Source organism: Fringilla coelebs (assembly GCF_963513975.1).
Source record: "Fringilla coelebs genome assembly, chromosome: 13".
Classification (NCBI taxonomy): Eukaryota; Metazoa; Chordata; class Aves; order Passeriformes; family Fringillidae; genus Fringilla; species Fringilla coelebs.
Window position 1 is genome coordinate 12,896,958 of NC_140039.1, and position 21,035 is coordinate 12,917,992.

At 45.8% G+C, this 21,035-nt stretch overlaps 1 protein-coding gene across 2 annotated transcripts in view; it reads right to left on the reverse strand.

Moving 5' to 3' along the window:
- The window catches only part of GRIP2 (glutamate receptor interacting protein 2), a gene marked incomplete at its 5' end in the record, with an annotated part of 246,061 nt that overhangs the window by 9,327 nt on the left and 215,699 nt on the right, over window positions 1–21,035 (reverse strand). Inside the window, 7 exons of one of the 2 annotated variants that reach the window (XM_084214653.1) lie at window positions 274–394; window positions 3,252–3,405; window positions 6,148–6,324; window positions 8,623–8,762; window positions 13,031–13,175; window positions 13,466–13,611; window positions 14,419–14,485. In XM_084214653.1, coding sequence (XP_084070779.1) covers window positions 274–394; window positions 3,252–3,405; window positions 6,148–6,324; window positions 8,623–8,762; window positions 13,031–13,175; window positions 13,466–13,611; window positions 14,419–14,485 — 950 coding nt within the window. Of the gene's footprint in view, window positions 1–273; window positions 395–2,245; window positions 2,420–3,251; window positions 3,406–6,147; window positions 6,325–8,622; window positions 8,763–13,030; window positions 13,176–13,465; window positions 13,612–14,418; window positions 14,486–21,035 lie in introns of those variants that run through there. The other variant, XM_084214652.1, reaches the window with a different exon arrangement.

A 21,035-nucleotide genomic window follows, 5' to 3' on the forward strand; every position in this document is an offset into this window, starting at 1 on the left:
TCATGTGAAGATTATTGGCCAGCAACGGTTCATGAAAAGGGCGTGGAGTTCCTGGCAGGCAAGACATGGGCTCAGGAAAAGAGCACACACAAGCAGATGTCTAATGAGGCAAAGTTACCCATTAGCACAAGGCCTGACAGGAATTAAACTCAAACCCTTCACACCACCGGCAGCTCAGGGATGTTGTGGGCAAGTAACATCTGGGGAAACGGTCTAACATTTATGGAAAGAGCAAAACAGTCAGGTCAGCAACAAATTCAGAAAGTGATTTACCTCAATCTCCCTCAAAAGTTCAGACTGGCCGCATGTTTCCAAATCCTCCAAAGCTTCTCCAAAAACACGCCAAAAATTGTCCTCATGAGTGGTCTCAAGGCCATTTTGGCGGTTGGGGTATCTGTTGTAACGTAGGAACCAAATATTGTCAGCACTCTTCTGCAGCAGGGTGAAAGCTGCAAGGCTACAGCAAGTGTCTCACCAGTAAAAGCAGACTTGAAGAGTCTTCATATACAAAAGCAAACAATATGAACTTTTCAAACAAGAGTCCACATACGAGACCTCCATGCATTTACTAACGGGGCAAGTGTCCTTCAAAGGAAGCATTAAGTTGGTGTAGTAATGTCAAAGTTCAAAGGGTAAATTAAAAAGTGCCTGTAGGAAGATTGTAGGTTTAGGAAGACCTTTTGGTGAAATAGAGAAGTGAAAGAAAAAAGGATGCATTATGGGTAAACCAGGAGCCTCAGAGACTGTTAGTACAAAGGCTGATGGGATAGAGCTCAGATCTGAGACACAGAACACCTGAGAAGAGAGAGAAAAACACAGAGGGTAACAGACATGGTGAGAAAATGATAAATACATTAGGTCTCTATGAGAGTAAATAATGCAAAGATGTATATAAAAATGGCTGCCCTGGGCTGGACAAGCAAACGCACACTACAGCCAGCAGTATCAACAGTGTCATGTACGACCCATACAAACCGAGTTTCATTTGCTTTGGGATGGCCAGGGAACTGAGCTGTTACTTTCAGGAGGTCTCTCTTTTTTTTGCTGCATAGCAGTCTTGGCACTTACAGCTGTGTAAAGTTTGCCACCAGTTCTGTCTACAACAGAGAGTAGGGTTAGAGAGAACCTCTCTCAAGCTGGTACAAACACATGTTAACATGACCACTGTGTGCTGGGGGTTCTGCAATTCCCCACCTTGGCAGTTGCAGCACTTTTTATCTCTGACCACAAGCCAGGGTCAATTCTCATATCTCTAAATCAAACAGCAATTAAACATGGTGAAATCTTCTGTGATGCTGGACACTGCTTACTGGACACCAGACTGCGAAACTCAGACCACCAGTGCTCTGTTTAACAGGAGCCTCTTGAAGGAAACACTCTGTGGTGTTAAATCAAGATCATGATAAACCCATTAATGAGTCATGGGAAGGGCCCCAAGGGGACAGTGATATTGGAGCAGCCCTAATGCATCTCATAAGGAGCTGCATGGATGATGCTCCAGCTCTGCACCATGTGGTAGTATCTTGCATGGTTTAATGGTCTTCAGCTCCACAGACAGGAAGGGACACTCATTCACCAGAGCCACTCAGCAAAGTCAAAACATTTTACTTGAGTACATGTCACAGACAGCTTGGCCTCCATTAAATATATAATGACCCCTTGTCTTTTTCCAGATGTTTAACGACTGCAAAGTCTTTGGCAAACACTTTCCCTTTGATCCACTGGTTTAAATGGGAGTCTGTAGCAGGCAGAAACTCACTCACACACCCTTTTTTTCCTTGTGGGATCATGGACTTCCTGAAGAGAGCAGTTCATGACATGGCTTATTGTATTTTAAATTCACCCCCTATCTTTCATCAGCTTTTAAAGGACAGTAGCCTTTATGCCAGGCAGAAAGGTCAAATAAACACCCAGCAAGACTTTATAAAAACAAACCAAAATTTCCCCCAAAAAGGATTTTTTTTATTTTTTTCCCCTTACTCATTTCCTTCCTCTGCTCCCAGGTTTCCAAAGAGGCAAATGTCCTTTCTAGTTACCAGTCTTGACTCTCAGAGCAGCAATACACAAACACATCCAGGACACAGATGAATCAGAATGGGCTCCCACATCACTGGGTCAGCAGGTTCTTCCAGGCTAAAGGCTGTCAGAGTTTGTTTTTCTCTTTAATAAAGAGGGCTCAGCAGCATGAACCATCTCACTTGCACTTTGACATCAGGGCTTGGAGTCCTCATTAGGGACACGGGGGTTTCAAGGGCTCAGATTTGCCAACTTCAGCTGCCAGCAGCCTCGCCGGGAGGGAGCAGTGACCTCTGTGAGCTGGCTCTCGCTGAGAGGCAAAACAAGAACAAAGTCTCCAGCGCTGCCAGCCTTCCTGCCAGCTTGATCATCTTTAAATAGGTGGAAATGGCCATGAGATGTTCTAAGGGTTTTGTTTGGACAAACAAAAGTTAAGGAAAAAAAATAGGAGAAAAAAGAACCGACAGTAACAACACGACACACACAACTGTGGGGACTCTGGAGGATGTTGAGGGGAGGGAAGTTTTGAAGCAATGGGCCTTTTCCATTATGTGTGGCTCAGTGAGGGGCAGCCTGTGGCCAAGGCAGATCCAGCAGGATTTCCACCCAAAACACAGGGCAGCTGCAGCTGCTTCCCTGTTCTCAGGAGGTGTCACAGCATTTTTCCCATGCTGACTGAGCTGGGGGATTAATTTGACCATGCTCACTCTGTGTAGCTTTGTTTGAGGTGTTGGAAGGGCTAAAGTGTGATGGAGAGAGAATCCAGCCACAGTTTTGGTAGATTTTAACATGGATATGCAACCTCACACTGGTCCTCCAAGAGTTTGGTTGGCCTCTTTTGCTTTGTGGCACTGAGCTGGTGTGAAGCTGCATCCTTACTCAAAAAAGCCTTGCCAACACATAGAGGGACAGCCCCGACCATGTCTATTTATTACATCTAAACTACAAAAATACATGGTAGGAACCTGTGGTCCATGCAGCTGAGACCACCCTAACTCCAGACACAAAATGTCACCTGGCCATGGCAGAGCTGTCACACAGCTACACTCAGGGTAACCTGGCAATGGGGAGGTGGCCCAACACAGCTGGTGCACCACCAGCATCCTTCCCCATGGCTGCCTGATGCCAAGTGGGACATTACTGGCCACTCCATCACATTCCCATGCCCCCCTTGTCCCTCTGCCTTGACACCCATACTTCCAAACACCTCCCTGCCTCCTCCCACCTCTCCGTACCTGCCGGGCTTGTCCCAGTCATCTTCACTGAAGCTTCCATCCATGTAGGGGTAGTTTTTCCTGGGGTCTGCTGGAGGGGTGCTGCTCTTCTGCCTGCTGTGTCTCCACTCATGTGGATGGAGGGCTATGCCAGCAGCCTGGGGTATGTATGTACCTAGGGAAAGCAAGAAGGAGTGGAGGAAGAGAGAGGCCAATACCTGGTCAGAAACCCCAAAGGGAGTAGGACATGCAGAGCCAGGAGAGCCTCCTTCCCTAGGTCCCAAAATTGAGATCACATGGACTGTACACTTTCCATCTCAGTCATCCAAAAGCAGTTCTTCCAGTCTCTTCTGGCTTTAACCAAAGCAGCTTCTCAGGATGTTGACATGGGCTGCCCCATTTCTCCTTTTCTCCCCTGCTTCTCAGTAGTTTTATGGTGTGGGTCTGGGAGACCTGGGAGTACACATACATACAGATGCAGATCCTGCCTCCAGCCAGTGCCAGCTGTGGTTAATAGCTCCTGTTTCCACACTGAACCCAGCAGAAATTATGTAGTTGAATCAGTCACCTTTAAATACAACAAGTTCTTCAAAGGGCAAAGGGAAGATCCTGACAAGCTTCCCACAGTGGTGGTAATAAGGAAAAATCAGCTCTTATCCTAAGAGCTGCCAGCCAGTTCTCTCAGAATTCCCATGTCTTTGGGATCAGCTGGTGCAGATACAGGAAGCTGCTTCAGGGACATGTGTGTGAAAAGCAAGAAATAGGATGAAAAACTCTGCTGGCTTGAGAGCAGAGGAGGCTCATCTATATCACATTTGACAGGAGATCAATACAGACTGTTAGTATGAAATCAGACAAGTTTCACTACATCTGCCCCCATGGACTTTTCCATACTGCAGTGTCTTACTCCATAGATGAAAATCCATCACCACCAAGTCACAAGATCCTCAAGTCTCATGAGAAGATGCCTAAACAGAAAACTTCCAAAACAGACCATTTCTCAGCACTATCAGTGCCACCTGCAGTAGAAATAAATCTCTTGAGTCCCCTGCCCACCTCCTACTGCCCATTCAGTGTTTCTGAGAGATTCTCAGGCCCTTTCCAAGAAGCACCATATGCTCCCATCACACACCGTGCCAAGCAAACAGGAAGAAGTAATGGAGAAACAAGTAATTAAGGGAGACTTGACGTCCTAAACAGCTACGAGCACTGGAAATACCCAAAGACAATGCCAACACTTTCTCTGGAAATGCCAAGGCCTGTTATTTCATTTAACTGATTGTTTCCTCTGTGTGTTTTTAAAGGTTAGACTTCTCTGCATAAAGCCCCAGGAAAATTGCTTGCCAACATCTTACAGCAGTGGGAAGCACTCGCTGCCTGCCAGAGCAGGACAAGGGCCCTGGATGCAGGTCCCTGCAGCGGGTGGGCAGCAGGTCTGGGCTGGGGACAGGGGCATGTGTCCAGAGCAGTCACTTGGAATCATTATAGATTCACCTCCTCCTTCCAGAGAGAAGGGTGGGATCCCTGGGATTCAGAGCCACCTGGTGGCATGTTCCCACCAGGCCAAGCACAACTTCCCTGCCAAAATCCTTCCTTGAGCAATCTCCTACTGCTGTGGATAAACCTAAAAGCCTACAAGGCTGATCTATAGTTCTCCATTTGGGGTGTAACCCCCAGTCTCCAGGCTCTTTGATTCACAGGTTTCCCTGCACCCTGCCTTCTGTGCCATCCCATGGGCAGCCATCCATGCCCTTCTCCCTACCTTCCAGCACCCCTCTTCCCAACCAGCACCACCACACCACCATGCAGCCAAATGCAATTACCAGAGAAGACAAGAGAGCCCCTGAAGCAAAGTTGCAGTGTGTGGATCTTGGGCAGCTTGGCACCGGCCTGGCTCCCTGGGGCACTGTGCTCAATTACTTGTTCTCAATTTACCGGCAAAGCAATCACTTCCCAGTGTCCAACTTGTGTTAACATTCAATTAGATGGAGAAGGATTGCAGCATTATGAAGGCCAGGGGATTCCTCCTTAATGAAGCCTCCAGTCCCAACTGGGCTCCCAAATTAAGACTTGAGATGAAGAGAGGCTGAAGGAAGACGCAGGGATGGGGAAAGAGACACCTGGGCAGCGCTGTCCTTTGAACTTGGCCAGAGTGCAGTGAGCCCAGCACACTCACACTTTGCAGCAGGGCCCTGCAGCATCCCTCCCTGGTTTCACATTCTGCTTTGGACAGGAGCCTTTCCTGTTGTGCATTGATTCAGGATTTTGGTTTGTTTCAACACGAGCTAATGCTAGCTTACATCACTAAATCTCAACTGGTATAACTATTTTCCAGGGCTTTTCTCCAAGTAAAAATATATTCCCATGACTAGAGTATCCTCCATTCCAGTTCCACATCTGCTAGAAGCTATAGCTGAATAAACCTGACCTTGAAGACTTGTGTTCATCTGATCACTCACTAGAGAGAGATACTTTCTTGTAGTATTACCTTAATTATTTTGTTAAGCCAGTGCTCCTAGTCACAAGACATTCTAGTGGATTTTAAAACATCCTGAAGAGGATTATTATGTCCTACAGGGCCTCTCTGGAGAAATAAAAGTAAGCTACGGACTAAATACTCTGTAAAGCATATGGCCAGTGAATACTGTCTCTGATTATGTGAATTATAAAGTGCTGTAATGGTTTTGAAAATTATGAGAACAGTATGATGCCATATAAGCCAGAACAAATGTGCCAGTAAAAGCCTAAACAGATACACCAACTCAAAGCACCACTTGAGTGCATTCTAAAATATATTTTGTTCCTTTCTGGAAGCAATAGGCCATACAAATGTGGTCAGGCCACAGGCTTTGGCTCATGTTCAGAGACAAGATCCAGACAGAGCAGAGACCCCTTAGAAAACACAACCCTGGCTTACCTTGGCTTCCATACCCAGCATCAATGGCAGAGCCATCCCAGGACTCCACAGTATTGTCCACACTTGGAATTGTGGTGGAGTATATCTCAGACAGCTTGCTAGTTTTCTGGGAGTCTGTCAGCTCGTCTTCTGGGTCACTCACTTCGTTTATGCTCCCCGACTTCTTGGGGTAGGATTCTGCAACCAGAACATCCTGCTTTAGCAGGCATGAAGAGCAAGCCTCGGGGAAAAGCTTATGCTGACATGGGAGCAAGCCCAGGTACTGTAAGTCTTTAAAATACCTCTTTAGCTCTTCAAAAGTAGCTGAGAAAGGCATGTGCAATGAAGCTGAAAGGATTTAATGCATTACTCTTATCTCAAGCTGAATCAAGAAAAAATGCCTTTCTGAGTTTTTAGCACATGGAATACAAGGAGCAGCCATAGGGATTTGAGGATTACCACATATGTGAGAGTTGGGACCTAATCTCAATTCACAAGCACATCTTCCTGTACATTTGGAAGCTTCCTCCAAACAGCCTTGCCCAGAGAAAGGTTGGCTCCTGCCAGCAATACCCTATAGCCTCTCTGGACTCAGAGGACCTCCTTTATACTCAGAGCAGCACCAGGGCAGGTGCTGGCTGCAAACTTGGCTACAAACAGATGTTTTAATTAGACACCAGTGACAACTACCACTGCTGAAGTTACAGCCCTCTTCCACAACTGTACAACCTCTGTACAACTCAAAGCTAATCACCACCTCTCCAGAGTCTTCCATGCATGTGACAACAGTGGAATTCCTGGGTGTGGTATTTTGAGGCAGAATTTCCCCTGATCAGCGATTGGAAAATGAGAGCTGAATGTGAATGATGAAGTTCAGAGCTTCCTTTCATTATTTTAGTGCTAACAGACCCTTATTATCATTATATCAAATTTCCTTTCAGGCAAAAGGTATGCAAAGAATGGTTTCTCAGCACAAGCACTTCTTTGTACTGAATATTTTAAAGTCCTTGTTGATTAGATATCTTGTTAGCCATCCACACCCTGGATCTCTGACCTGAGGGATAAAAAGCCCTCTGAAAGTCTGCATTTGTCAATGAGGACAGATTATTTTACCAAACAAAGCCTGGTGTCCTGAAAGTCCCTATTTTCCAAGCCTTCAGAAGATTGCTCACCACGATTAACTCAAGATTACCTTGAAATTTCAATTACACCTGCTTCATTCTCAGAATGATTAACGAGTTTCCAACAGGCACTTGCATGTCAATTATTTTACCAAGTGCCTGTGACAATGCTAAGTGTCAGCAGGGGGAGAAAAGAGCATTTCAGACCAAAGACCAAGATATTTGGCTACAGGGGAAGAGACTGGGGCTTCTTGAAGTGGAATCAACTCCCCAGCTCTATCTCTATTTGCCATGTCTCTACTCCCTGCCCAGTCTTCATCCATTTGTAAAACAGGTGCACTGCCACATATCTGCAAACTGCTTTGAGTTCTATAGAGGTTCTATATTTAAGAGTGATGCCACTTTTTCAGATGCAGGACAGGCATCCCAAAGGCTGTTCTTGCTTAGAAAGGTTTATCTCTTGATTTTTTCTAATTCCCACAGCACTGTGGGCCATTGGCTGGGTAAGTCCAGACAAATCTACAGATTCTAGAAGCATGACACCAAAAAAAAGGAAAATACTGGGGGTGGGAGAGACTGGAATGAAGCCAGGCACCTGGTACTTTCTGAATTTAATGAAAAAGCTTCTGTTTGCCTGTGGTCATGCAACCAGGGAGAAAAGTTTGCATGATCCCTCTTTTTTGCTAATCACCCTTCTGTCCCCAAAAAACAGTGACCCGCCAGTAGTAAGTATGCTTCTGATTATTTTTTATATATTTTTTATACTATGTCAACAACAGCTTCAAAGCCACAGGGAGCTTGGCAGGGAAACCAGAAGGGGATCCCTAGAATGAAGTTATATGCTTTGAAAGATGATCCTAGAACTCCAAGCCAGGAAAAGAGGTGTAAGACATTTATTGCCAAATATTTTCAAAAAGTTGAATTAAAGACTGGGGGGGCGGAAGGGGATTCAAGGATTCTGCCATCTCAGAGTCTCCTTGCTCATTTAGCAGGATTATATTTTTTTTAAAATCTCACATTTTTATACTTCTGAAAGTAACTTCTGCTTCACTTCTGTGGGAAATACCAACACAGAGAGGGAATGGCAACAACAGCACAAGGTGTCAATCTGAACTAAAAATTACTATTGCCAATAAACCTGCTGTCTCATCTCTTCCCATCACCACAGAGAGGCTTTGGGTTGCCTTTCTTTCACCTGTGAGTCTGAATTTCAAGAAACACACATGTTTTCCACTGTGCCCAGCCATGCCCATGACTCCACTGCCTCCTCTCACCTTCCACAACAGGACAGAAACCCCCAGCAGCGCCTGCTCCATGGCCAAGGGTCTCTGCTGGGGTGAGCCTTCCCCCTCCCCACCCCAGCTCCTCAACTCACTCTCTGTCTGCTTCTTGATCTTGAGGGTGACAGTCTCTCCTGCCATCTGCAGCAGGTGAATGGCCTCGCTCAGCGGTTTGCCCTTCAGGCTCACGTTGTTGATCGCTAAGATCCGGTCCCCGACGTGGATGGCTCCGGTTCTGGAGGGAAAAGGCACTGTCAGGAACTCCAGAGAAGCAATTCCTCTGGAGGACAAGACACTCAGCTCTTGCTGGAAGAAATTAACTGTCAGCACTTTAAAATATATCTTTGTTCCGTCTTGGTACACTCTATAGCTGTGACTTCCTCTTCACCACACACCAGGAATCTGGCTCTTCCCCAGCTTCCATGGGCACAGACATACAAATACATATGGGAACACATGACCTCCTCAAATCCCAAGCCCCTCAGGAACTGGAAATGCAGACCAGCTTAGAGACAAAACACTTCAATGCAACTGGGTTAAACGCACAAGCATTTTCAGTGTGTGGAGTTCAACACAGGCATCAAACATGGAACTGAAGGACATGATCACCCTGATGGAAAGAAATTATGAGACAAACCTAGAAACCTATTGGAAAAAACCTGAATCAAAACAGCTCAACAAAATTGCTCATGTGTGTGCAAGCATGAGCTGAACCAGCTGCAGTTAATGATATGCTTAAAGCTCACCCTCCTCAGCTACACCCCTGTGACTTTCTCCACCAGCTCAGGAAGAGGTTGTGTTTTATTGCTAAGCCATGTTCTAGCACTGGCTATTGCTCTCACCCAGACAAATCCTCAGGCTTCAGCAACAGGCATGAGGAAACTAACAAGTCATGGCAACTCCCCCCTTCTCCATCCTTCCCCTCTGTCTGCTCAGAGACAAAGGCTCACTTTACCTCTTCCCAGTGAAGCTCTGGGAGGAGCAGGCAGGGCAGGATGTGTCCACTGCCACAGCCACTGCCAAGGCTGGAGCTCACACTCACCACTGGCTGGACTGAGCTTCCCAAACTCACACTGCAGCTCCCAAATACCAGCACATGAGAGCAGCAACCACCTCCTCCTCCAGTACTGCAGGAGGTTCTGCTGTCAGGAACCTCTGTGATGGAGTCAGGAGGAGATGCAAATCTGGACTGCAATATCTTTTTGTCCTTCCTGACTTTTTGACAACTCGTCTCCCTCAGGCTGCATCTCCAAACTGGCCTGCAGACAGTTCCTGCAGAACTGGAATTTGATATATCAAGGCAGGCAAAACAGCTGCTTGGCTTTCTCCAAAACATGAAAATTCTGTAGACACACTGCTGTGAAACTTCCACAATAAGTACATGAAAGCAGGAAATGCAGCCAACAGCAGGCAGGACTGCTCAGGCTTCTGCTGCTGCTGAGGTACTCAGCAGTGCCATGATGGTCCCACCAGCCACTAGATGTCCGTCTTGTCCCACCAAATCAGCCTGGAAAAACTGGCAGGGAAACGAACATTTCTGTGTTCAAACAAATTACAGATGAAACTGGGACCGGAGGATTTGTCTTGAAAGTTTCATCTACTGTAGTCAAAAAAATCAAGCTAAACTGCTGGCAGTTTACACAAGATCCTTTTCTCACTGCAGTGCTTCAGCATTCAAGGGTTTCCTGCTGTATCCCTGAAGCCAGCATGGGGACCCATCCATCCAAGACACCAGCCCAACCACCCAGCCCTGAACAACATGATGGCTCTGCAGTAACTGTGAAAATCTCTCAGCAGGGAAAAATACAGAAACAATTAAAGAGAAAGGTCATGTTCAGCCAGGTATTTTTCTTCAAAGGGGAGAAAGCAAACCAAAGTCCAGTCATCTCAGGGCCCCCCTGTGAGGCCAGGCAGACAGAAGCTGAGCAGAACTGACAGAGAAAGCAGTTTCCAGCTAGTGACCCTCGTGCCTCTCCATTACTACCAACAGTCCTTAACTCACCTCGAACACCCAAGGAGCCACAGGCTGCATGTCCCTCCTTGCTCAGAGGAAACATGCAAGAACAGAATTGAGTAACAGGTAAGCAGAAAGGTGTAAAAGGGGCTACTAGAACTTCTCAGCAAGTACTGGGGAAGATGTGGCTGCATCCATGTTGTAGGGATTAACATGGCACATGGGTAGGGTCACCATCCTTTTTCTTCCCCACCAACATGGCTTGGTGCTGGATACTCCTAGACCAAACTCTCCTACAGCCCCCCCCCATCTACTTGACTAGCTGACACGAAAGGAGGCTGGTCTGGCACTTTAAAATGTCAGCAATAGCCAAAAATTGCTCTTAGAGAACCATTACACCGCAACCAGAATTCAGTGTTCAGCACACTCCCTTGGTCAAGAAGAAGGAAAACACAAGTTCTTGTGGCACAGGTTTAAGCTATATGCAGGCACTAAAGGAGGGGACACAGACAGTAACACGGGAGAGAGCCAAAGCTCCACACCACTCTAACAGCCTGAGCTGCTTTTGTAGGTTTCTGTAAGATCAGACATGAGGAAAAAAAAAAGTTCAAGGTCAAGATAAAACCTAAATCATCTGACTCTGAAGCCTTTTTGACTTAGGCAGCCAGTCACCCACAGACAGATGTGTGACAGATCCCAGAGGACACCCTGCCTTCCCCACTGCCAGCAGCCCAAAATGCAGTGCAGACTTTCACTTGTGCCTCTACAAGAATGGTCTGTGGATTGCTGTTATCAGACGCTGGGATCAGGTCCCAGTGTCAGTGCTGCTGAGCCATGTCCTGTGCTCCAGCACGAGCACAGATTTGGATTTAAGTCCCCATCTTTCAATCACAGACTGGCTAAGGACATCTGTGGCACAGATAAAGGCAGAGATGTCAGGAAAGGGACAATTTAGGATAGCACTAGGAGTGCCCCTCTTCCCTTGACAAGGTCAAGTCATCCCCTTCTCTCACTCACAGGAGAAAAAAATGCACCTTTCCTGCAAGCAGCCTTCATCCCAGTGCTCCTCGCCCTCCCCACAGGGAGCCAAGGTTACCCAGAGACATCCCTGTGCTGCCCTGTCCCCATGCTGTTATCTGCTACTCAGCCACAGTGAGCATGCTGAACAGCTCCATCACTCTTCTCACAACACTTTTCATTCCTCACTGGCTGCTCTCTCCTGATCAAAATTCAGTGGTACTGCAGCACTCGCCTGCATTGCATTTCTGGGCGCAGCAGTCACCGATGTGCGTCCGAGTTCAAAGGAGGAACAGCCGTGGAATTGCAAAGGGAACTGAGATCAACAAAGGTACAATTCTGAATTCTGACACCTGACAGCATTTGAGCTGGCTGTTCTTAACCTCTCTCATGCTGGGTTGCAGGTGCAATACAGAAGTGCTACATAGAAAAGCCTTGGATACTTAGTGGCTACTGTTTTACAGGGAAGAAGATCTAACCCTACTGGGGCAGGCACTGATATAAAATCCCCAGCGAGAAGAATCACTAATGACTAAGTCCATCCCCTTCCTTCCCAGGAGACACAGACCTTCTGCATTCTGCACCAAAGGGAAGCAATGGAGATGCACAGCAGTGTACTGAGACCTCTGGGGACCCAATGCAGTAAAGGACATGGAGCTGTTTCACAGTCCAGCTAAGAGGCAGCGTGGTCTTGAAACAGAAAAAAGCAAAAGGCCAGATCTGCTGTCAAACATCCCCAAGGTCTTGCACTTTACACCAGTTTGTTCAGGGCTTTTTTTTGTTGCTGTCCTGCCTGTCAGCAGCACAAAGTAAGAGACCCTCAGAGAAGCATGAGTCAGGGCTGCTGAAATGATCTATTTACAAGTCACAGCTCCCGTACAGAAAGATTAATTAAGATAGAGTGTATGACTCAGCTCCACTTATACTCTCAGGAATGTCCTGATCTTTTAAATCCCACACATCCACATATATTCAGACCCAGGTACACAGTAACTTCCCCGGTGACTGAAGGTAAATCTGTTCCTACATTTATTCAGTATAAATGCCTGATGTTTGGGCATGCCAACCTGCACTGAGATACCTCACATGTAACACAGTGAGCAACAAGCCAAGACAGGTCAGAATACACCTGAGGTCCCTGGTTTCAGCAGGACACACCACTGCAATGGCCATAAGCCGGTTTAGCAACAGAGGAGTCCTGGACAGAGTCTATGGTGGTTTCATAAGCAGGCTGGGCACTCTCCTAACAAATCCCAGACCAGGAAGCACCCCTGTAGAAGAGGGGCAAATAAATATGTATTCCTGGCTGCAGAATTGACCTGACTCACTGAGTCTGACTTTTCCTGAAGTGTCTCTCTCATTACCCCAGCAGCACAGCCCCCACCACTGCTTCATGTCACTTGGTACCTTCAGAGCACCTTTCCTCCTTAGCAGACTAAGACACCAAGGAAGAGTTCATGACAGCAGACGAAACTTGGCATGGTTCAAGACCCCTTCTCAAATCAATTCAATTGCTCTGTCCCCAACCTCACCTCTCTGCCAGCCCTCGTTTAGTCAAGCCTGAAATGACAATAGGATCGAAAGGTTCCTCTGTCCCAGAGATGGTTATTCCCAAAGGGCCCCCGTATCGCTTCAGCTCCACCGTGTAGATAATAGCACCAGTTGTCTCCTGCTCGTCTGAAAGAGAAAACAGGAATGCTGAATTCTTGTCATTTCCTAAATAAAAGTAGTCATAGGAAAGACTTGCAGCCTCTAAAAGCAAAAGCCAGAAGTCTTCAGTGACACTCATACCAAATAGGATTTTAACCTTCCAGACATCACTTAAGGGCAGAATAACAAAAATAGACTATAATCAATTGGAAAGTGGTGACTGGATAGCAGCAGCCCTTATCTTTGTTAGTTTGCACTACCTATTGGGAAATGTCATTACAGTGGACAGGCACCAGTTTGCATCAGGATTTCTGTACCAGAGTTATCTTCATCCTTCCTAATCTTCAATTTGACCAGGTCTTCACACTGCCTTAAAATCTGCACAGCATCCTCCATTGAGCAATTGTCGAGTCGGATGTTATCAATGGCTAGCAGCTTGTCTCCTGGCTCCAAGGTGCCAGTTCTACATGGAGAGGAAAAGAAAACTAAGAGTACATTTGTATTTGCCTTTCAGATCCCACAACATTCAGTTCTGCAGTGGAAATTACAATATTAACTTTTTACTGCCCTTGATCTTTTCTGAAAAACAACCATGAGCTGAGTCAGGGACACCTGTAATTTTAAAGAGAGGAAATTTGTGTAGAGCATGTATCCAGACAGAACCAGCCAGGAAGGTTAGATAAATATCCCGGGTAACCTATAACCCTAAAAATGCCTGATGTTTAACTGACATATATTCTACCCCTTATGGAAAATCCTGTGTGAGCACTCTTAGAAATAAGCAATACAGACACACTAAAATCCTCTGAATGCCTTGCTATGAGATGTTGGGATCAGAGGGGAAGTCAATAAATCCTGAGTTATTTGCACAGTTCTCCACCAGTGCCCACAATTCACTCACTCTGTTCACCAAAGCAGGAGCTGAGACATGGCAAACTACCTGATGAGCCATAGCCCCTCCTGGGATATATGAAGCCCTTTACCACATGTTCTTAAATGCTAACCATCCATCTCCTAGAGAGCAGCAGACACCTAAACCAGTGCCCTGGTCATCTTCTCCATTAGCTCAACTCTATTCACTTCAATACAGACAAGATTTATTGCAAACCCTACTGTGGTCTAAGAAAAACCTCTAGTGCTGAGATCTCCTTGGATTCTGGAAATATCCAGACCCAAGTGCTACTGCTTGGGCTACATTCAGCTTCTCTGGTAGACATTCATAGAAGGCCATTTTGCCGTGGGTTTGACAGATGGAAAATCCTGCACTCACCTGTGTGCTACACTCCCCTTCTTGATGTCAGAGATGATCAAAGGATCCCCAAGCTTTCTGCTTGCAGCTGCAAAGAGACACATAGGACAAAGCCTGGTGGTGAGTTTACTCTCTGGGATAGGGATGGTGGATAGTTAATGGGGAGAAGCAGCCATAAAGAAAGGGGATTTATATTCCCATCACAAAATGATGCCTCATAGTTGAACCCTGGAAGCCTCTCCAGAAAGAAAGGGGGAAAAAAAACCCAAACATAAATCCCTGCAAAGTTTATCAGTTGCCCTTTGCCTAGGTAATTTCCTCTTAACTCCTGAAGGAGAGGACGTGTGGTGTCCAGCAGCAAGGGGTGTCCAACAGGAAGAGGAGCCACTGCCAATCCCAGTGCTGCTGAACACCCCTGACCAACCCTCACACACAAGAGAAAGGAGTCAAAGGCCATGGCTGCAGTCAGAATTAGCACTGCTGCCTGGAGAGCTCCCAGCTCTGCCCCATGCTCCACACAAGCATTTCTGTGTTCCTCAAGTAAAGTGGGCTGTGAAATTTTCCATGTGGAAAATAACCCAGGGTAAAAGCTCAGTTTTTCAGCTGGTTCAGCTCTCTAGGGCACTTAATCATACAGCCAGATGAATCAGGGGTGGTTTGTGCTAGAGCTGGAAAGGGTGGGTGGTTTCCAGCTCTTATCTCCTGGCTGACCCTGATAACTTTTTCAGCCCACGAGATGTGAATACGGATCTCTGGGAGCATTTACATTTTCAGACTTGCCTGCAAGACCTGCTGGTCTCCTGAGATACCCAAGAGAGATTTATGACTCAAACTCCTCCTGACCTCCTTGTCATGCACACGCCAAACATACACCAAGAAAGAGCATCCATTCCACCCTGCATCCTTCCCACCTGCCTTGCTATGGGAATTGCATTGCCTCATTTAAAGTTGACAGAGCCTCTCAGCTTCTCACAAAAACTGTGTGGGAAGAAAGAAACTCACAGCCTTTGAACACATCAAGTGCAGGGCAGAGATTAAAATATCTGTGAGGCACGTGGCACCAAACACACAGAGATCCACCTGCCTGAACAGCAGTTAAAGAGCACCCAGAAAGTCAGACATAGTAAGTGTTTACCAGCCTCTCTGCTCTAGATTTTTCCGTTGTTTATATTCATTTATGAGATTTAAAAACATATGTCTAACCCAACACCTTTAAGGATATCCTCTCCCAGAAATAACCAAACCTTCTGTACTAAAGAGAGAAAAAAGACAGCCAATCTCAGTCATGGCAGAGCTGAGAGCCACAGTGAGGTCAGACAGCGAAAAGCAGACTGACTGATTTTATAATAGTCACAGCAATGTGACTGCTGAATGGTACAGAGCCTGGAGGAATTCTTCTCCCCATGTCTTACTGGAGCCTGGTACCAGACAGTTTTGGACTGGACACTCATGTTGTGCTTCTGTCTGCAGATCTAAGGGAGGAAGATATGTTGTGGAGATTCCCAGAGGGCTTGTGCCTATATCCAGCCTGTCCACAGCATGGACCAGACTTCAGCCAGGACAAGAGACACTGGGCAGAGCTGAGCAGTGGGAACAAGGGTGGGGCTCAGGCAAAAACAATGCAGAAATCCATCCCCACGCTGACTGAGAATGCCATACACCATGGACTAACAGCACAGGGATTGAGATGTATCACTCTGATAATTATTACTGTTGCTCTCCTTTTCAGTATAGGACAGGTGTTTGCTGCTGACAGGGGTGTTCAGAGTGGTGTCCAAGCAGCAGTGAGGGCAGACCCTGTGAGCACACCCTAAGCCCTGGGTCAGGTGGCATTGCTGCATGTTTAATCACTCCCTAGCCTGGTTCTGTCAAAACAATCCAGGTTAGCAAAAATACTTTTCACTGCAAGGTTTGTTTACTAGTTTCAAAGCAGAGGCAGTGTGACAGAAAGGGGTTAGGGTGGATCCTAACCTGTCCTGGTGGTGGGCTGGGATGGCCATCTCTAACCTGACCAAGCCACAGCTGAACAACATGTCCAGAGACCATGAACACCAAGAGAACAAAGAGGGAGGGGAGAAAAAAAAAAAAAAAACAAACCAGCAAGCAAGAAAGCACAGACAACATGCCCCAAGCTCTGCAGAATTTATGTTTATTTCAGCATCTGCCCTGCAAGTCCTGTGACCCATGGGGGGGATCCTGCACACAGTCAGTCCCTGAGCAGAGAACGAGACTTTGTCCTTCTGAAGCTCCACAGTTGGTGTCAGCTCTGAACACAGCACAAGCTTCCCATGACAGAAGCAAGGGTAACAAACCAAGTGCTTTATCCACTAGAAACAAAGCAAGTTTTAAGGAAAAATAGTTCTGGGTTTTGTTTGCAGGCTTTTTTTTAGAAGTTTTGCTCTCAGACCAGATTTTCTTGAGACCTGAGTTAAATGGAAGAGCCACATACAACTGCATACAACTGTCCCTACCAACAGAGAACTCAAACTTTAATAAATGGCAGCCCTTATAAATGTAAAACAGTCTAAATATTCATCACAGAACCATTACAGAAACACTTGGATTGGAAGGGACCTTAAAGATCATCTAGTTCCACTCATGGAACAGGGGCACCTTTCACTAGACCAGGTTGCTTAAAGCCCCACCCAACCTGTCCTTTAACACTTCCAGGGATGGGGGAATCACCACGTTACATAATTTCTTAATGTAAAATGCAAAGGCTTTATAAAACCATCAAATCTGAAGGGTAAGTTAGAGAGACTTAATGAATAACCATGTTCTCTCAAGAGGCGTAAGATACAAGGTTAAGATAATGAAATCTCACAGCACAGAACAGAGGCTCGTTGTTCATTCTAAAAACCTGTAGTTACTGACTGCATTAATTAATCTTTGGCATCCCAAAGCCCTTCCTGGCACCCAAGCAGAGTGTCCAGAGGGGCTTCCTGCCTGTCTGCTGGGATCAGGTTGCCCTGACACCCCGAGCCCCTCATTTTTAACCATCCTGGGCCATTCATGCAAGGTGACAACATTTCTCCGTGCAACAGCTGCCTGTCTGACATTGAGAGAGCTGCAATTTCACTGAAGGGGTGGCTCAGTAGAGGTCAGAGCCACATGAATCCCTGGTGAGATTTTGAATAGACAATTTCCAATTTGCCTGCAATTAAAACAGCACCAACCTAAAGTACATCATTATTAGGACTGTGGTCTTTGGCATTAAGACACTTGCACAGATGAATAAAGCCTCCTTATCCATTCATTTCTGCTGTTAATGTGGTTATATCTCTTCAAAGCACATTGTCTTGGGAACTCTGCTGCAGGAAGACACAGTTTGGACCCTCAGCCTTGCCTCTGGGTTTTGCTTTCCTGTGTGTGTGAAATGGAGATGGCAGCAAAGGAAGCCAAGGGAAGAGATGGAGGCAGGAGCTGGCATGCAGAAACCCATGCTCACTCTCAGCAGGCATCCTGGCTGTGGCCTCCATCCGCCAGGGCAAGCAAGTGCAGGTGGAAACAGACTCTTTTTCAGACCCATTTGTATTTTTGGAGGATTTACCAGTACAAAAAATAGTTTAAATCTGCTCCAGTGGCCCAGAGAAGGCTCCATAAATCAACAGCTGGTAAAGGTAGAAGCATGTGGTGGGGAAGAAACTCAAAATGAAAACACTGCTTGGCAGTGGTGACAGGGCAGTGATAAAAAGGTGAATTGATCAATACTGTTATTTACTTTTTATAAATTGCCTTCAGTCTCTCTGCTGGGATTGTGGCTAGCTAAGTGTTTACGCTGTGATGGATGATGAGGCCAGGAACACATGTCCAGTTTGTGTTTTTAATAGAATGCATAATGACTTGTACTGGTAAATTATTCCCCTCCAAGGAGCACCAGCACATATTTCACGGGCATCAACCCGTTAAAAATGCCCTTCATTATTGACCAAGCCAAAGCAACAATGCCAATGTGTAATTAAAGAAATTGTAATAATGCCATAAGAATGCATTTAAATAAGAAGCATTTTTAAAATTGGAAATAACAAAATCAGAAAGCAAATAATCTCAGGATTGCTAAGGAATGAGAGGAGGAAAAAAGTGAATCGGATTTGATTACAAAGAGCAGCAGTAAAAATCAAATCCTCAGTACCCAACTTTTTCCTCTATCATTCATTAAGTTTAGCAGCAGGTGCATAAATTATCAGTGCCTCCAGCAGGATATCTGCCTCATCACAGATCCTTCTCCTTTCACAATCTCCAGGTAGCAAGACCAGATCAGGATATCCCACCAGGATAAAAGCACTGGAGTGAATCAGCTGTAGTTTGAGAGAGGGGGCAGGACAGGTGGCTGCTGAGCCTGCCCCGCCTGCAGACATGCTCGCAGGGCACAGGCTGATACAGAGCCAGCAAAACTGGATTTGCTTGGCTCAGAGATCCATCTTCTCACTAGGACAGTGATTACACTGCTTAAGCGACTTAATCAAAGTTATCTATCTACCCAAATTCCAGTTTTATCACCTGCAAGCAGATATACTGCCTCCTCCTTATCTGAAGTGCTTCACACCAAGGGCACAGGAATTGATTTGTTAAGATATATAAAGGAATTTGATAAACAAGCTATACAAAGCATTAATGTATATCTAAAATTAATGGCAATTTCAGTATTTCTTTTAACAGCAACACCTCTACCCTACAGTGAATGTCACAACTAGCCCTTGGAGAGGATATTTGAGACAGGAAAAAATCCCAAACTCTGAATACAAAAGGTAATCTTTTGTGCAATCAACTGTCATTTTGCAGAGGGGAATAACAAATCTATACCTTATTTTAAGAGGGGAGGTATTGAACATATGAGAATATGTGACTATTAGCTTCTCGCTGCTGGAGATTTTAATTTGTAAGAGATTTACAGAAAACCTTCAAAGGCACAACTGCATCATTAGAACTGGATGCAGCCAGCAAGATCAGAGCATTTGAGGCATGAGTTCTGCTAATGGAGAGGGGTTGTTCAGGCTAACAAGGGTCAAATCTTCACATCCCTGTGTCAAAACTCTCAGGTTACCAGTATTTGCATCCTCACCATTCTGAGCCCCAGAGGTTGCTGCAAACAGGTAAGCTTCAGAGCTCTTGAAGCAGAAAGGAGCATGCTCTGCTCTTCAGAGCTCTGCATGCTTCTGCTCTCCAGAGTAGCTGCTCTACAAGCAAATGCCCTTCTCTCTGGGACAGAGGCTAAGGTACTGGTACTTTCTCAGAGAAAATGCAAGTTTAGCTGGCATTATATCCCTTCACCTCTGGACAAAGTGCATGGAGCAGCACACACATGGCAGCTTCAGTGTATGTCATTTAGCATATTGAGGAGATAAATGAGGCTTGAGGGCACAGAGATCCCTCAGGAATTCCAAGCAGCGTCAGTGAGAGGTTCACCCCTTGGATTTTGTACTCATCCCTTGAGGAATGGAAAGGGAAATAGTGCTAAATGCATGTATTTCCACCATGCATTTTGATTTGCTGTGTCCCTTTGCTACACTGTGTTTGAGCAGGGGGAAGAAACCCATCCATGCTCTCAGGCCACAGCTGGAGACTCATCCAGCCCAAGCCTTCTCTTTCTGGAAAACCTTGAGATCTCTGAAAGGTTAAATGCCCTCAGCAAATATCTGCCCCCCACCAGGAACAAGTACAGCCTCTCTCTGCATGTTCATCCCAGAACCAGCAGCATCTGCCTTCCTCATACACAAATCTCCTGGGTTTTCAGCCCTTTTATGAGCATTTCCAGCAGATTTATGGCTCCTCCTACAGCCAGTTCCATTACATGAATTCTTCCAACACATCCATCAAGAATCCTGCTCTCCCCCCACCTTTACCTAGTCCATCTCCCAATTAGCTCTGAAAGCCACAGCACAGCAAGAACTTGATCACATTTATTCCTGTAGTGCTCCTCTGATGAGGTTATAACACCTTCTGCCCGTTTAAGAAGGCAGAGGCAAACCTTCCTAGGCAGAGGAATTAACTACAGAGAAGCCAGCTGAAGCCAAGAGGTAAAACTCAGTGAAAGCAACTCATCTTACATCTGTAGTGTAGCTAGACTATAAAGTTCATGAATAAACCCAATTCTGTGGCCATGACAGTGCAGTGGATCTTCATCTGACCCCTTCACCTTGTCTTCTACTCAAGCTCCTTCAGTTTTACAGAGAAGGGAACAGGAATCCAGTGCAAGTAAACCAAGCCCTTTAAAACAGTAGTTATATACTTTTCCACATCAGAAGGAAAGCTGTAAAAGCTGTTTCTAGATCTACACAAACACTCAAGTCAGCAGAACTGAGAGGAAAGGAACTGAGCAAAACAGAGAAGGGTTATTTTTACCTCTTTTCTTTTGCTGCTTGCATCACACTCCTGCATGCACATCATGTCTCTGCAGGAAGTACTTAATATAAGGCTGCTTGCTTTGGTTTTAATGTTTGAAACTGGTATATTTATCTGCCTGGTCAGAGGCAAAGTGAAAAAATGATGATCTAATATGCTAAGGATCATGTGGACATAGGTTTATATAGACTAATATATGAAAACAAAATTAGGATTAAGCTTGAATTTCATCCTTGCTACCACATTTTCTGGGTGCCTGTCTTTTTCTCCATTTTTAAGTATAATTTTGGCTTTGA